Source organism: Panulirus ornatus, chromosome 69, assembly GCF_036320965.1.
Source record: "Panulirus ornatus isolate Po-2019 chromosome 69, ASM3632096v1, whole genome shotgun sequence".
NCBI classification, from domain to species: domain Eukaryota; kingdom Metazoa; phylum Arthropoda; class Malacostraca; order Decapoda; family Palinuridae; genus Panulirus; species Panulirus ornatus.
The window spans coordinates 16,231,297-16,248,067 of NC_092292.1; the positions used below are offsets into that span (position 1 = coordinate 16,231,297).

Genomic DNA, 16,771 nt, shown 5'->3' on the forward strand with positions numbered 1-16,771 from the left:
TATATATATATAGCTTGCATAATGTATCTTGAACTCCATCTGCTTGTACACCCCCCAGTTATTTGCTCTCCTTTCTTGCTGGTACTGTCCATTCACCTCAGTTTTTTCTTTTACTTGCAATTTAACTTCCTCATCCTGCCATTCACTTCCCTTTCTCATATTCCCACCTTCTGCATCCTGCTCTTGTCTATACATAGATGCCACTTTCCTAAACATTGTCCACTCTATTCCCACTACACTTTTTTCTTTTGGTTTCACCCAGTGCCACTCTTCACTCCAACTTCCTTGTTATCTCTGTACATAGGCTTCTTTTCCCAAATCACTCCCATGGACTTCTTTCACACATCATTTCTTCTTAAAACCACAACATCCACCAAGAAATGATCTTACTTCCCACCTGCTTCCCCTTTCAGCTCATTCACATCAATAACTTCTCCTTTGCATACCTTTCATATTGCAAATTGTCCAGTAATACCCTTTGACCCTCCAACCTCACTCACCCATGTATACTTATGTACAGTATGCACCTTTGATCAAATGAAGTATTCCCAGTCACTTTCCTTTTTCATCTCGCAACTCAGCCTTGCCTTCCTGCCCATGGAACCTTTTCTATGGGGCTCCTACAGACCTCAGTGAACCAAGCATGTCCGCTTTGTGGGTTCACCGGACATGCTGGGTTCTCAGATTGAGAAATGAGTTGATGTCTTTGTTGAGGATTTACTACCATCTTGATACCTCTTCCTACCCTCTGACAGTTGCATTGTGGAGTGCTTTTCCTCTCATCTTTTTCTCTTCCTATGACATTTCTGCTTTTAAAAGTTGATTTTAGAAACACCTTTAGAGCCCTGATTAATTTCTACCGTATCTTTTTTTTTCCCATTAAGATAGCATCTGAATAGAGCTTTTTTTTTCCATGTCATGTCAGGGCTTGAAGGGTCTTGTGATATGTTGTGTATAATTCTAAAGAGAAGAGCGACCTACAGTACGTAGCCTGTTACCTTTAGTTTTCAAATCTATCTGATGATTTTAAGATACCCTTATTCTTATTAAACATTTGTTGGTATATGGTTCACATCTGTTGTATAAATGATAAGCAACCTTATACTGCCTCCCCATTTCTTAACCTATTTTTACAGGTTCTGTTTTGTGTTTTTTTGCCGCAGCTATAAACCATAACTTTCTTTTAATGTACTTGAATATTGAGGAACATAATATTGCAGTAAAGTTCACTTATTTTTAATGGAAGGAAGGTGAACACTCGTACCTTAAACATGTTATGTAGAGATTGAATGAGTGCACGTGAAGCCATTGCATTTCCTTAACCGTACCTCTAAAATTGATAATATCTCCATATTTGTCTCTAGAATAAGTGTCTATCATCTGAAATTTGTTGACGTTTTGTTGGTTTGGTAACTGCATACCACATTATATAGTGTACTTCACTCTATAGAGTTAAGAGACTTTCATGTTTTCATTTCATTTTAATGTTTTGCTGACTAAAGAATGCCTTTTTGTAATATTCATAAAAAACTTAATGAAGAGGTTTTACAAAAACTATACTCAAAATTTGTTTGATAAATTATTTGCAATGATATTATGATTTAGGAATTGTATGTTTAAACACTGCATCCAACTGCTTTATCCCTTCCCTGTATACTCTCTACACATTCCTTAATTTCATCTTAAACATGCACATGTTTTTACAGCTCCATAAAATATGTGTTCATACATTTCAAGCATAATCACCCGTTAGTTTCATGAGAGGTACCTAATATGCATTACCACTTCCTTCCACATGTCTCTCTATGCTCTATGACATATTTTTGAATAATCCATTTCAAGTCTACCATATATCTGCTTCCTGCTTTCAGCAGTCTAATCCTTTGTTATCCATTGGCACACTGTCTATATTCCAGGGTATCATTATGCATGGAAGTAGCCGTGTACTGTTTAGGCTTCCACCTGTGACTCTGCAGATTTACAGCACTACTGCTATTTTATTGCTATACTGTATATTCTTATTCAGTCATTCAGAAACTTGTACTTTGATCAACTTCGCACATAGTGGGGGCGTCATAATTTTCCTTGCACTGTAATATTCATTCACTTTTGAAAATAACCTGTGCATCTTTACACATCCTTTAGTTGCTAGTTGTAAGCAGAAATTAAGCACCTTTCATAATATTCTGCCCCAGTGTACATCATCTGTCCATATCCATAATTTTGATGCTCTTGTTAGTATCTTGTTAGTATCTTGTAAGTTTTTATGTGAAATGTGCATTCTCTCCTTGTCATACGTAACACTTGACAACACTTAACTTACACATCTCATGCTTCATAACTAGTTTTTCCTGTGGTGTGCATTGTGCACCAATGCTGCGTTTTGGCAAAATGGTAGGAGCATTAGATAGTAATAGTCAATAGGAACAATAGATAGGAGCCTTTGCAAACACTGCACTAAAGTTGCCCTCTGCCAATGGCCTTTTAAGGGTGAGGCACTAAAGGCTAAGAAGCAGCACTGAAGCTCACTTGTTATGGTGAGTTTCTTGCTGTGGCCACCCTTTTGAGGGAATTCCACATGGAATAGGTGTTAGAGATATAGACAGATAGATAGATTGAATTGCTGACTACTGTCTTTACCAGTCCTTATCCACTTTCCGTTGAATTCAGATAACTTTATATATAGTGTATGTTTTCATGTTATCCTGTTATACTTCAATGTTGTTTGACACTAATGGGTATCTTCCTCTTATTAATTTTTGATATCATGAATTCACTGCTTCTGTCATTTTTCTTCTGTTGCACTGTGGCTTTTGTATGCCCAAGGCCTGTAAAACGTTGTACCCATGTGCCCTTTATTTGACCTCCACACACTATCTCATTTATGCATGGATCATGTTTGGTTTTATGTTTTTCTAGCAGTACACACAAAATATGTATACAAATCTAGAAAACTGTCTGTTTTCATACCATTTTTATTTCAATTTTAACATGTGTACCAAAAGTGAGGATTCTTTTAATTCAGATCTTGGTTGTAATAATGATTATTTTTGCTAATTATTTTGAATCGTATCACTTTTTTCTTTAAAGAATTCAGTTCTCAGACACCATGCAACCTTTACACACTGGAACGACCACATCAGAAGTATCATAATTCTGTGATAGGCTTTCATTATAGAAAAAAAATGTTGCTGGGAACTTATAATTCATGCAGTTTGATGAATGAATGTGCTTTAGAAGTTTACTGGGTAAACATGAAGATTGAGATGAGTCATGTATGACAAGAGATGGACCTCTCTGGTATGTATTTTGTTGGGCACATGGGCTTTGATGTATATATAGCGGTCCAGATAGAAGCCTAGAAGTAATGCACTCTTAGTCTTAAGCCCCATTAGGCTTTGAGCCTCACACTTTTGGAAGTAAGTATTCACTTGTATTGTTTAGTAATGTCTTTCTATTACATTTAACTTTATAGAATAATTTGGTTACCTTAATCTTGTGTGTTAATGTTGACATCTGATTGTACGAAAAAATGAAAAATATTGTGGGATAATGCATCCTTTATTGATTTGCATTATTATCATAACTAAGATGCACGTTACCAGCACGTATAAAGTGGGCCTAGTACACAGTAAACTCACTGCAATGCACATAGTGATTCATATGTTTATGATTTTTTCCCCCTTTTAAAAGTGAGTGCACTTCAAGAAATGATATTTTAAGGAATTTTAAGTTGTCTTGTCCATAGCTCTCAAGGAAAGCTTTTTTCCTGTAAACTAACTTTGCTCGATATTAAGCCTTCCATGTAGTACAGATTTTTGCTAGACAGTGTTTCCTATTTGGTACTGCAGATTCAGTTTCCAGTGTTAACTTGTGCCATTCAGTACATTTTTGGCACAATTGTACCCCATTTGTATGAGTGATTAAAGAGGAGTGCTTAATGCATTAGATTCCCTACTTCTACCAACCTCCAAGTCCCATTTGTACTCTCTAGGGTATGAAAAACTGTTTTATAATATTGATGTAAAAGGAGTGATTAAACATTTTCAGTATTTTTATCAAGAAGTTATTGTGATCTTTTATAGTTGCTAAGGCATTAACATTGGTGTTGCTGCTTTAAATGATGAGAGTTTAGGCGTATGAACTACCTGGCTCAGATTGTGATAATCTCTAGTTTCACATGAAAAAAGTTTTTTTTTTCTTCAAGTGGTAGTAGCACTAGTGGTGAAACAACATTGTTGAAGGAGCATATTTTTTGGTAGGATTCTGATGCCTTCAAAAATCTCTTTAATTGAAATAGACTTTGTACCTCTGTGATTAAGAGGTGACTGGTGATGGTTCTTAACATCTGGGAGGTACAATATGCTTTAAGCTGAATTATGCTACACTTGAAAGCTTTTTCTGTTGCTTTGGCTTCATATGATGAAGGCAACCACTAGCTTTTATAGTTAAGCAGTCTTTTGAGGAATATGATCCATATAGTCTTGAAAATACCAAATATTGTTTTCTTTCACAGACTGCAAGCACAAATGGTCCAGCCAGTGAGGAGCAATGTAAGGAGGTGAGTAATGAGGGATTAGATCATAGTAGTACTGTAAGTACTAATCTATCCAATAAGATTGACACAGCCATCAATAGCAGCACAACATTGGCATAAATTTTATAGAGGGTGAGGCAGACATACATGATAAGTATAAAGATGTAACCCCTTTGTCGTTCCTGGCTTGTTTCCCTTGGCTACCATGATACTCAGATGTGGGCACTTTGCGTGTTGTACAGGTGCTCTCTCACTGACCATTCTCATCCACTATCAGATATTGGCATTCTTACAGCAAGCAGTGCTATTATGATTATTTCAGGGCTGTTACAAGTGTTGCATAAGCTTTTATTATGCTATATCTTCAATTGCCTTATAACAGTGGGTTGCAATTCTCTTTAAATTTAGTAGTTGCTATGTTACAAAATTTTATGTAGCTTCATGTGGCTGAGCGCTTTCATGCACATCATAAATAACTATGCATGGTTACATATGCAACATAACATTAGTCTTTTACTAACATTGTGTGTCACAAGCAGTGCCTGAGCACCACCTTCATGCTTCCAGGAAATGGATATATATGGATACATACATTTATTCAAGTTTTATGATATACTGGTTACCAAATTTGAATTTATTATATCCATGGTCTGGAGAATGATGGGTCTGGGTGATGTAGTGGTGATGATGTAGGTGAGGTTTTAGAGGGGCCGCTAGGAGTGCGTAGCTTTGGGTAAGGGTGTCTTAACAGAGCATGCTTTTCCCCTCCTTACCTTGCTGACTGATGCTCCCAGGACGACACCTTGCGGGCCGACACTGCCAGCCTGATGTCTACTTCCTCTGCCTCAGTTACAGATACTAACCCTGCTCAGGTTAATTCAGGGGCACCGGCTAAAAAGACCAAAAAGAAAAAGAAGGTAAGCAACTTCCGGGATAAATTGATAAAATCATCATAGGATTTTATGTTGGCATCAGAAACTATTGAAAGTGTATAACACTCCATTAGATTGAGCATTGGTATGAGGTATGGCAATGAATGAACTGAGTGAATTCATAGTAATATTGGCATAATCAGAACCTGTCGGTGACTTAATATGAAGCTTTTCTGCCAGAAAGGATGCTTAGTCATTGACCAGATTCATGAGGTCCTCCCATGATTGTATCAGATTATTCTAAATCATATCAAAGTTACAGCATTTGCCCATGTCAAAATACTGTTATTTGTTAATAGATTACATTAGAATAAAACAATAATTGGCTTGCTTGCCACCCTTCTGTAAAATCTGTAGGTCATGTTTTGAAGTAGATGTAACAGCAAAAGAAAAATATAGTGAAGGATACAATGGGAGCTTATATATTTTAAGATTCTGTGAAGATATGATTGTTCATTGATCCATACAACAGATCATTTGTTTATCTTGAAAATTGTGACTCCCAGTCTGTCAAAGATATATTCCAAGTACAGTTTAAAATGTTAGCAAGCCCCTCTAACTCTTCTGTCATCCTTTCCATTTTGCTTCCCTTCAATTTGTATATCCTCTCATTTGATATATACATGCATATGTATATTTTTTAAATATACATATACACATGCATTTGTGCATTATGTGCTTGTGTCAATATGTGTATGAGGTAAGAGGGCTGGAGTATACCCAAGAGAATTGGGCTCTTCTCCCTATGTGCCAGCTTGTAGGGATGGGGCAGAGGTCCCAAGTTATGCAGAATTTAACTCTACAAATGTGCATGGATGTATTTTTCCACACAAAATTAATAGGAATGGAAATGTAGTTAATGATACCTAACCATCCTGTCCTAGGATCCCCTTTTGTTGGGCTCTTACCTAATAACAATGATTATACTTCTATCTTCCTGCCCAAGGCTCCCTTTATCTGGGGCTCCTGCAGTGCGTAGATAGCAGGTCATATCCACTGGGTGAGACTCCAGGCCCAGAAGTGTGGTGGTAATGTCACTGTCTCTTAAATGGTGTAGCACAAAACAGTTGAGTAATTGTTTTGTGTTTTTTGTATGAAAGTCGCATCTTGGGCATGAGGGGAATAGTGAAATGCTGAATCTGTTGTTTATAGTGGTGGTAAGAATGTAGAAGATAGTGTAACTTGTACATGCCTGGGGATTGTAGTGTCAGGTGGATTGTGAAGTTTCGGATAGGGTTAGGAGGACAGTTTATGTGCTTCGAAGTTATGACTGTATGTTTTGTTAGTGTTTAGGGCAGGAAGAGAGCATAGCATTGGTATCGGATGTGCGGTTTAGATGTTTGCTCTGAAGAGATCATATGAGAAGGAGAAACAAAAGGATTTGTATGTTGCCTTTATGGACCTGGAGAAAATGTATGATAGGGTTGATAGAGATTCCTTTTGGAGAGTGTTTTGAATATATAGAGTTGGAGGAAAGCTACCAGAAGCAGTGAAGTGATTTTATCAAGAGAATAGGGCATGCATGCAAGTAAGAAAGGTGGGTGAGTAGTTTCAGGTGAAGGTGGGTCTCCGGTCCCGTATTATAATTGTTCAGATAGTAGGAACAGAATAAAGTATCAAGTGAGGATTTTTCATCAAGGGCTTGGTTCCTGATACTCTTTCATGAAAAAGAGACATATATCAAGATTATTTTGTTTCATGATAGTTTTTGTCTGTCATTGCTTTCTTCAGTCGGATCTTGTCATGTATCCATTGATCTTCAGTTTTTTTTTTGCAATAGTACTTGTTCTATTCCTTTCTTCAATGGAGGAACATTTATTTTTTCAACATGTCAGTGATTACCATGACTTTTTGTAGATTCCTCTATTAATTCTGCCATGTGGAAGGAAGCAGTCTTTCTTCATCAAGGAATGGAAACACAATAATAGCAGCAGATTATGAACAAATCGAAGATATTAATCTTATAAGTATTTGGCAAATTACGATTGATACATCATCCTAAAATTTAAAGATAGAGCTTGCTTGTATGTCACTTTGTGTATCAGAAGAGGTGTTGCCACACCCTTGTTCAGGGTTTAACTGCAAGTAAAAAGCCACCTTTGATGAGGCTGTATTATCTTCAGTTGATGGAACAGATTAACATCATCAAAGAACTCTTCACTTTAAAGGAGTCTGTCCTGTCCCTGCTACTGTGTGTAGTATATCCTTGGAGCTTCAGTAACCCCTGGTAAAAGGGTGCTGGGAAACACCATGACCCTTTCAGAAAGGGGTCCTAGGTGATTATTAAAGATGAAATGTATGAGGGGATGAGGTTCTTTATTGTTGAGTTATTAGGCATGTTGTTTAAGGGAAGGATGTTTTTAAGAATGGTAGAGAGGAGGATGTCATTTGTGATACTGATCTCAGCAGCCTGGACTGAGGGGTTAAAAGACCCCCAATTACTACCACAGGTTTACATGCAAACAATCTGCCTTTTACTATGGCAGTATTCCATCGACACATCTTGTTCTTATTGTCTTCTCATCTCATGATAATGTCATAGGTAGCTTCAAGTGTATGTTTGAGAACACTTTCTTTAAGGGTAGTACAAAGGATGTGAATATATACCATTCATGGAGATGAGGTTTAATTGCATTATTACATCTCAGATTTATTTCCTCCCCTAAAATTGTATTACATTAAATAATGGATCTGGAAATTTCTTTTGGATGAAATTGAAAATGACATGGAAGAAAAGTGAATGTAACTGGGACTTTCATCATATTTCTTCATGATTTATAAGAATAGGTCTGGAGGATTTGATAATTTCAACTTTTATATCTTGTTAGAGCATCATGTTGCTTGCTTATTAATTCATAACCAAGTATTTCGCACATCCTGTGATCATAGGATTGAATCTCTGACACTTAATTCTTGAAACTCGTATGATTAAGAGTTTTAGTTGGAATCATGGGAATTTATTAGATGAATATTTTTTACAGCATACGTAGAGCATCACCCATATCCCACCTGTATTACTTGGTAGGTTGGTTCTTTTGTGAATACAGTGATGATTTTCCATAAAATAGCTGCACCTAAGCAGGTGTTGTCATGGCAATAGGTAACTGTGTTATGCTGTTGAATCAGCATTTAACCTTTCCATTGATTCTTTAACCACCAATGTGCAAAGTTGTTGCCATTGTTGACATCAGGGACTGTGTTGTGGGGAGATGCAAACTTCGATTATTCCCTTGCTTCTGATAATAATTAAATCACTGTGTGCAACCTCAAAACCATATGCAAAGCTGATTTGCTCTTTAGATCTCTTCTAAGAGAATCAGAAATACTTAGGTATCCTTCCTGCACATGCATATTATGTCCTCTACAGGATTTTACAGCTTTTGTTTCCAGAGTTGTGCTCACAGTCTCAATTTTTGCTAATCCATTGGAGCTATTTGAGGCTATGTTAATGTGGGAAGATTACTTAGTTTATGATATGGAAATTTACTTTCTAGTTGTTTTAACTTCTGTAGAGATTCTCCCCCTTTGGTTTCAAAAATTATATTTGGTGAGTTTTTAGTGTTGTCCTTTTACTCATGTAAGATGTATGTATTTGCAAAGCATTGAATTTTAAAGTTCAAGCTGAATTATACAGCCAAAATTATCCCCAAAATATGATCTTGTTATTCTCTTTGAAAAATGGTAAATGTCATTTTTTAGTAGTCTAAGTATGCATGGCTGCTATGATGTAGAATTTCAGATTTCAGAAGTGAAGGATGAAAATTTCAGTGTATTAGATTTTTGTATATTTTTTTTTTTTATTATACTTTGTCGCTGTCTCCCGCGTTTGCGAGGTAGCGCAAGGAAACGGACGAAAGAAATGGCCCAACCCACCCCCATACACATGTATATACATACGTCCACACACGCAAATATACATACCTACACAGCTTTCCATGGTTTACCCCAGACGCTTCACATGCCTTGATTCAATCCACTGACAGCACGTCAACCCTGGTATACCACATCGCTCCAATTCACTCTATTCCTTGCCCTCCTTTCACCCTCCTGCATGTTTAGGCCCCAATCACACAAAATCTTTTTCACTCCATCTTTCCACCTCCAATTTGGTCTCCCTCTTCTCCTCGTTCCCTCCACCTCCGACACATATATCCTCTTGGTCAATCTTTCCTCACTCATTCTCTCCATGTGCCCAAACCACTTCAAAACACCCTCTTCTGCTCTCTCAACCACGCTCTTTTTATTTCCACACATCTCTCTTACCCTTACGTTACTCACTCGATCAAACCACCTCACACCACATATTGTCCTCAAACATCTCATTTCCAGCACATCCATCCTCCTGCGCACAACTCTATCCATAGCCCACGCCTCGCAACCATACAACATTGTTGGAACCACTATTCCTTCAAACATACCCATTTTTGCTTTCCGAGATAATGTTCTCGACTTCCACACATTCTTGTATTTTTGTATCGTATGATTTTTGTACTTTTGAAAAAGATAACTTATTTTGCAAATGAATACTTGTATAGTTAAAAGGGTGTGCCACTTTTATTAATTTAATACCAAATTTCCATACTTTGTCTGTTAGAGCTGGGCTAGATAATACTCTTGAGTGTTGCATGACCTATGTGTGTATGTGTGTGTGTGTGTGTGTATACAACTAACCCTATGACTGCTTTTTAATGGCTCATTTATAATGGTGTCCACTGATTTGCATTTTTGCAGACAGTTAACCCCATTTTTTTATTTCAGGGATTTTTGGGAAAACTAATTGGCAAAAGCTCTGACCCTTAAGGTATTTCCATTGTTCCTTAGTTGCATTGGTGTTGTAATCTTGGTTGCTGGCTATCCTATCTGGCACCAGGCCAACAGATGCACAGCAATTTTTGCCCTCACCAGTATTTTAATGTCTGTGATTCAGGAAAACATAGCTTTGATTGTTATGGCTCTGTTTGATTTGCTTGTACAAATTTTATGGCCTGTCTTTCAAGCCATGAAATTAATATTAACAAGCAATAATCTGATGACCTGATGAATCAGCATTATGAATACAGATGCCACAGGTGGAGGTATAGCTGTAATCTGTTGCTTTTGGCTTTGATAAGATACTTTTTTCACATTTCAATATACTGTACAGTATATTAGTTCTTTGATATGTATTAGATGGTGCATGATCTTATTACAATATATGCAAAATAGAATTAAGGTAAGCAGAAATGAATACATTGTATCTAGTTTGTTTATGAATTTGAATAATGGTTGAGTGTTCCAACTTTGAATTGCATGGCTCTGGGTGCACAGTAACCTTTTACATATCTGGGATGTTGTGATTGTTTATTTCTTGAGAGTTTTTTCCTGTAGTTTTTTTTATGAAGTTTGGTTCTGGTAATGTTGGGTGAATGTGCAGATGTATAATCAGTTATATTAGTGAACAATTGTTAAGGCTGCATTTTTAAATATTTAGTGTATATGGATTTTGTTTTTCTAATAAACACATGTATTATGATTGTCAACTATTGGAGTACTGTACAAGTTTAATCAAAACGTTCATTGGGTTTAACTTAGGATTTGTCTTTAAAGTAAAACATTACTAGAAATTTAAGTCTGCGCATGAAGAGAATGCTTCAGTTGACAAGAACATTGAGTGCATCAAATATTCTTGTGTGAAAATTGTGTTTCATTTATATGATATTATCAGTTTGTGTAGTATTTTATGCTTCATTGAAGTGCTAGAATTTTTTTTTTATTAATTTTAACATAAACTTGTATGCACAGCATGGAATGAAGGGCTGCTCACTGCTTTGCATCTGATACCAGTATTCTGTAAACAGAATCTGTAATATAGAATTATAAAGTAGTAATGAGATAAAGTTACCTGTTCACGTTTTTTTATATATTTATTGGTTAAGTCATCTAGTGTACAGGATGTTTCTTATGTCGATTATTTGAAAATTTGTACTTATCCTTTAGTAGGAGATAAGGAGTGGCTAATTGATGAACTTAAGGGTATTTTGTGTGTGGATGTTTTAGTTTTATCTTTGATGTTACTTTTGATAAAGATGCAATTGGTTTATCATAACATGCCTGTGGGTTGTATGTTGGCTGTGTGGAAAGAGGCATACCTAAACATGATGTATTAAAATGAAAGGTGAGTGTGTCGTTGAAAACAGGAATTACAATAGTTATGAATAAAGCACAAACACATTACACACACACACACACACACTTCTTCAGAAATTACTGAATATGTTAAGTTGGGGTGGATATGCCTGTGTACATTTTGAGAGATTTTTCTGGTACAGATTTTACTAGTTCCTTTTATTGATGATGATTGTCCTATCAAAAAGATTTTGCACAGTCCAGGGTCTTATAACAACAACATTAACGACCAATTGCTCATATGACTTTGTTAAAAATATTTGGGTGTGGTCTTGAATCTGTTAATTGCATTAAGAATACAGAGCTCTTCCACATTACTGTTATGCCCTTAACTCCTGAGTAGAGTAATCCCATGTCATAAAAACAGGCCCCAGCTTGCTGGTAGGCAAAGAGAGGCCCTTTGTCAGGTTGAGGGAAAAATGTCTTTGGTTTTACCTGTTTTAGGAACTGTACCCAGTCATCCTTATCATGGGACAAATGCCCTAATCATTGTTAGATTTATTTTATGATATGCGTATACTTCCCCCTCTCATGTCTTTTTTGATAAATACATCTTACTTTTTTTTTTTCTTACATCAATCCTACCTTTGACTGGTACCTTTAACAGTCAAAATATTATGAAATTAGAAATGGAAAAAACTTTGGGCATGTTAGGCAGGCTGGTGATTCAGGTAAAGAAGTTGAAAGGTGAAGCTGCTTTGAGTGGGTTTGGTAAATATGGCATGGAAGAGTGGTAGTGTCAGATGATTGGATGAAGGCAGCATTTGTTCTGTTGTGTAAAGATGGAGGAAAAATTATTGTACAAGCCAAGAGGATTAAGACAGCAAGAATTAGTGGGATAAGTTGTTGTAGCTTAGGCACATATATCCACCTCCCATACATTATTCTTTTAATGTGAGGTAGGATTTTGAATGTGTTAAAGGATTACTGAACCCCAGGGTGATAACAGATATGGTAAGTCAAGTAAGGGAAGGTCTTTAAGGCAAATTTTGGCACTTGGGTAGACTTTGAATAAAGTTCGATACAAGGAGAGAATATATGTAGCATTTTTAGTGTGTGTGTAAGATTATTACACACAGAGTGCAGTGCAAGAACAAGTCTACCAGCAGGAGATGCAGCTTAGGCTATCCTTTGGGTTTGTGGACAATGATATACTTGGATTTTTTATTAGGGTAGCATGTACCTCCCCTTTGTTTACATGTTGAGATGGGTCTGGTGATATCACTTTTACAGATTCAATTTCTACAAAGAGTGAAAGCTTATGTGTATTCAGTTCACCTCTTGGAAATGGGAATGTTGTTCATTGTAACAGATTTAGTAGAAGATACTAGGGTTGAGAGGGAGATATTGCATTGAAGGGCAGGCAGATCACTGGAGCTCAAAATGGAACCATAAAACAGGATATTTGACAGTCATAGTGTAGAAGATTTTGGCAAAACATTATACTTCCTGTTCTAACATATGTGAATGAAACATTAACAGATAACAATGGAAGATGATTTAAGATATTGGACATAGGTGCTGAAGCAGTAGATAGTGATCAATAAGGAAATGGAGAATATAATGAAGTAATTGAATGTGAAAAGAAAGATTATTGAAATGAAATGAAAAGAATGAATATATTTGTATGAGTAAAAATTGATGCCAGAAGGTATAGGGTAAGACTTAATGTGTGTTATAAACATCAAATGTGTTTGTAAAACCTTGGCTTGAATGATCTTAGTGGTGGTTGGAGTAAGTTTTGGCTCAAACCACTCTCTTAATACGTGGTGTTTGGAGCAAGTTTAACACAAACCTTGTTATAAAGTACTGAAGTGATTGAGAAGATTCTGCACCAATCATTGCTTTGCAAAGTGGTGTTTGGGGCAGATTTTTCTAAAAGTTATTTGTATAGTTGGGAGGAAATTTTCTGCAAGTCATTGTACTATAAATTGGTGGCTAGAAAATGTTCTGCACAGAACTCTGTTACAAAATGTTGGTTGGGTAAAGGTTTGCATAGGTAAACCTGCTCCAAAGTGGTTCATGGAATTGATTCTCCACATCACCATGCTGTAGAGAGATGGTTAATGAAGTTGTGCATGGTTCACCTTATTTTGGTGTTAGTTGGAAGACATTTGGCTGTAAGCTGTAGATGTTGGAGAAAATTATGCTTAATCATGCTGCTGTGAAGAGGAAAGGGATATGTTTAAATTGGTTACATTTTGCATTCAGATTGTGCAATAGCATTCAATTTGAGATTATTTAGACAGCTGTAATGAAGAATTATAAAGCACTGGATATGAAGCCACCATTGCTTAATGTTTAGAATAGTAATATACATATCAGTGGTGTTTAAAATAGTAATTTACGTATCACCGGTGTCAGTAGCACCTTTCATTGTAGATTCTGTGAAATGGAAACCAAAGTAATCACTTTTGCATCAGTTAACCCTTCTATAGTATCCTCGTTCTTGTAGTATCCGTATTCTAGTTAAAGCTCATTGGTTAAGACTTTGCAGTTGGTCATGACATGTCAGCTGTAGTCATACATCAAGGTGAAATACTAACTGGTTTTAGATATCAATTTTCTATGGTAAATTGTTTATCAGTAGATCGTGTCTAGGTTTTGGCATAAATAACTATATCATGAAATCCAAGGAATTTGTAGTTTTCTTTAGAAATTATTTTACTTGATGCTATAACTGATTTCCTTCCTATCCTTTTTTCAGGGTGCTGGTGCCACACACTGACAAGCAGTTTGAGGGCAAACAAACAACTTTGACCTGCAAGAGTTTCACTGACATTGGCTCTCGTCCATTCTTGGCCACAGTGTCGGTGTTTCTTCAAGCACTGTAATGACTTCTGCCCTGAAGACCTTTTCAATTTAATATTGTATTTTGTACGGAGCTTCTTTTGTAGGAAGAGAAATTGAAATGATTGCTTCGTGGCAGATGTGTCATATGTTGGGACCACATAAGGGTAAACTTTCTAAACTGCACTATTTTTGTAATTTGTAAGTCCATGCCATTATCCCTTTGATAAATTCTTATAGATTAACATCAGACAGCTATTCATCACTTGTCAAGGAGTTTACTATTGGGTTTACACTATTAGATTCCCAGCATATTACACCAAAATTGAACCTGTGTAGGTTATCCATTACTTGGATTTTATGTAGATATATATATATATGTACCTGTATATATATACTGAAGTGAGTGAGTTTCAGTGGCATTTAAAGTGCAATGTTGCCAATGGTGGTGAAATCTTGCAGGACATTCTCAAGAGCACCTTCTGCATGATGCAGTTGGCAGTTTGTTACTTTAAAAAAAAATTTCCTTACTTTTATATGCCATGAAAAGTAACCCTTTGGGACTTTAGACTATTTTATGCCAATAGTATGACCAATAAGAAAGAGGTTTAGTGGCAGATCAGGTGACCCTGAATGTCATGGGTGCACCTCTTTTCTTTGGTTTCAGTGCTGCAGGGGGTAGGGGGGCATTTGCCTAGCATTGATTTAGTGTTTTTGTTATTATTCTTTAGGTTCTCTTGTTATAAACGTTATATTACACACTATGCAGCAGGAGCAATTTTTGGTTAAACTACTGTACCATGTTACAAAGTTCATTCCAGTGATGTTTGATATCCCTTCAGTAAGGGTTTTATTTTCTTCATAAGGACAGCTAAGTAATGTACCATGCAAAAAACTAACATTATGTTTAAGGTTATTTTCTAGCTTTTCATATTTACAGATTTTGTCATTATGCATATAGAATTTACCAGACAAATACAGACATACAGTGCAAATTTCAGCACTAATGTAAGTGGAGGCAGCAGTGGTACATACTTTACTGACATTTTTTATGGTGGAAGACGATTCCAGTAGGCCATTAAGATACTTCTCGAGTCTCCAGTCCATTCCGGGTGGGCTTGCTTTGTCTTCTGACGCTTGGCGTCGGCATATCCAGTACTGTGGTAATAATCCCCATAGACCAAGATTACTGTTACTATTGTTTTGTATGGTGCAAAGAGCCAAGAACACAGTGTGGCAGTGTGTGTGTGGTTGTCCTGGGGCGGGCAGCATCATGTGGTATCCTCTTAGGGAGCTAAAACAGGTTTTGGGGGATTGGGGGCTGTTTGGTGCTTGTTTCCCCCTCTATGCACTTAATGAGGGAAGTACTGGATAATCTTCAGAGTTGGATATGGTGCTGCAGGCCTGAAAATTTTTTTGTTACTGTCACACTGTTGAACCCTAATGTAGCTCTGCCACAACTCTTCTAAGATTGTACAGACTTCTTTCTAGTAACTGCATCAATATGACCATACTTGCTTATAAGCCCATAGTAATGGTCATACGGATGTGGTTTAATTGCCAGCTGGTTGTGGAGCTGTTTTACAGCTTACGTAGTCCTCATTCTATGTACAACACTTATGATTTGTTAATTGATAATTGTCACCAATTTAATCCTCATATTAAAAGAATCGTTTTACAGTAAAATTGTTACCCATATGCTGCCCTGTCTGGCGTGTGAGACTGTTACCTGGTACCCAAAGGGGTATTCCCGGGGACATGGTATTTCAACACAAATACATGGTTTATCAGAGTACGTTGTCTTATTCCTGCCTTTAAATGTCATTTTTGCTTAATGTTTGATTCTGGACTTGGAGATTTCTGTATATATAATGGGAATGCTGAGGGGGAAAAAATAATTCCAATAGGTATGGAAAGAACAGCTTTTACAGCAAAGCAACTTAAGAGGCTACTGTAAGAGAAATTTAACTAGAGCTAGTTATGGTAGGGGAAGATGGAATGATTTAAATGTACAAAAATGTAATGGATGGGTGGCCAAGGTGAAACTATTTCCTGATGGCAGTGGCAAGTGAAGATGAACATGGAGATTATAAGAATAAGTCAATTTAGATGGAAATATTGGGAAAACTGAAAGAAGCCATAAGAAACATAATCATCAGTAACTCTAAAGAATATCTGGGGAGGCTTGCTATTAAAGTGAAATGCTTTTGTCAAATTTGAGAATGCACTGATTGTACCCCATTGACATTAGAAATGGCAACTAGGGTATATTGATAATTGATTGGTAAACTTACCACTGTTAATATTCAGTAAAAAACAGTTTATAATTAAGCCTTGCATTGTTGGG

The 16,771-nt window shown here is 36.5% G+C and overlaps 1 protein-coding gene across 47 annotated transcripts in view; it reads left to right on the forward strand.

Annotated features, from left to right (window-relative positions):
* LOC139747642 (uncharacterized) overlaps window positions 1-16,216 on the forward strand; it is a 121,813-nt gene extending 105,597 nt beyond the window's left edge. For 18 of the 47 annotated variants that reach the window (XM_071660151.1, XM_071660159.1, XM_071660174.1 and 15 more), the window contains 4 exons: window positions 4,517-4,561; window positions 5,332-5,454; window positions 10,228-10,270; window positions 14,342-16,216. In XM_071660151.1, coding sequence (XP_071516252.1) covers window positions 4,517-4,561; window positions 5,332-5,454; window positions 10,228-10,269 — 210 coding nt within the window. In that variant the 3' untranslated portion in view covers window position 10,270; window positions 14,342-16,216. The remainder of the gene's footprint in view (window positions 1-4,516; window positions 4,562-5,331; window positions 5,455-10,227; window positions 10,271-14,341) is intronic. The other 29 variants (XM_071660164.1, XM_071660173.1, XM_071660189.1 and 26 more) reach the window with 4 other exon arrangements.
* Window positions 16,217-16,771: the final 555 nt, after the last annotated feature.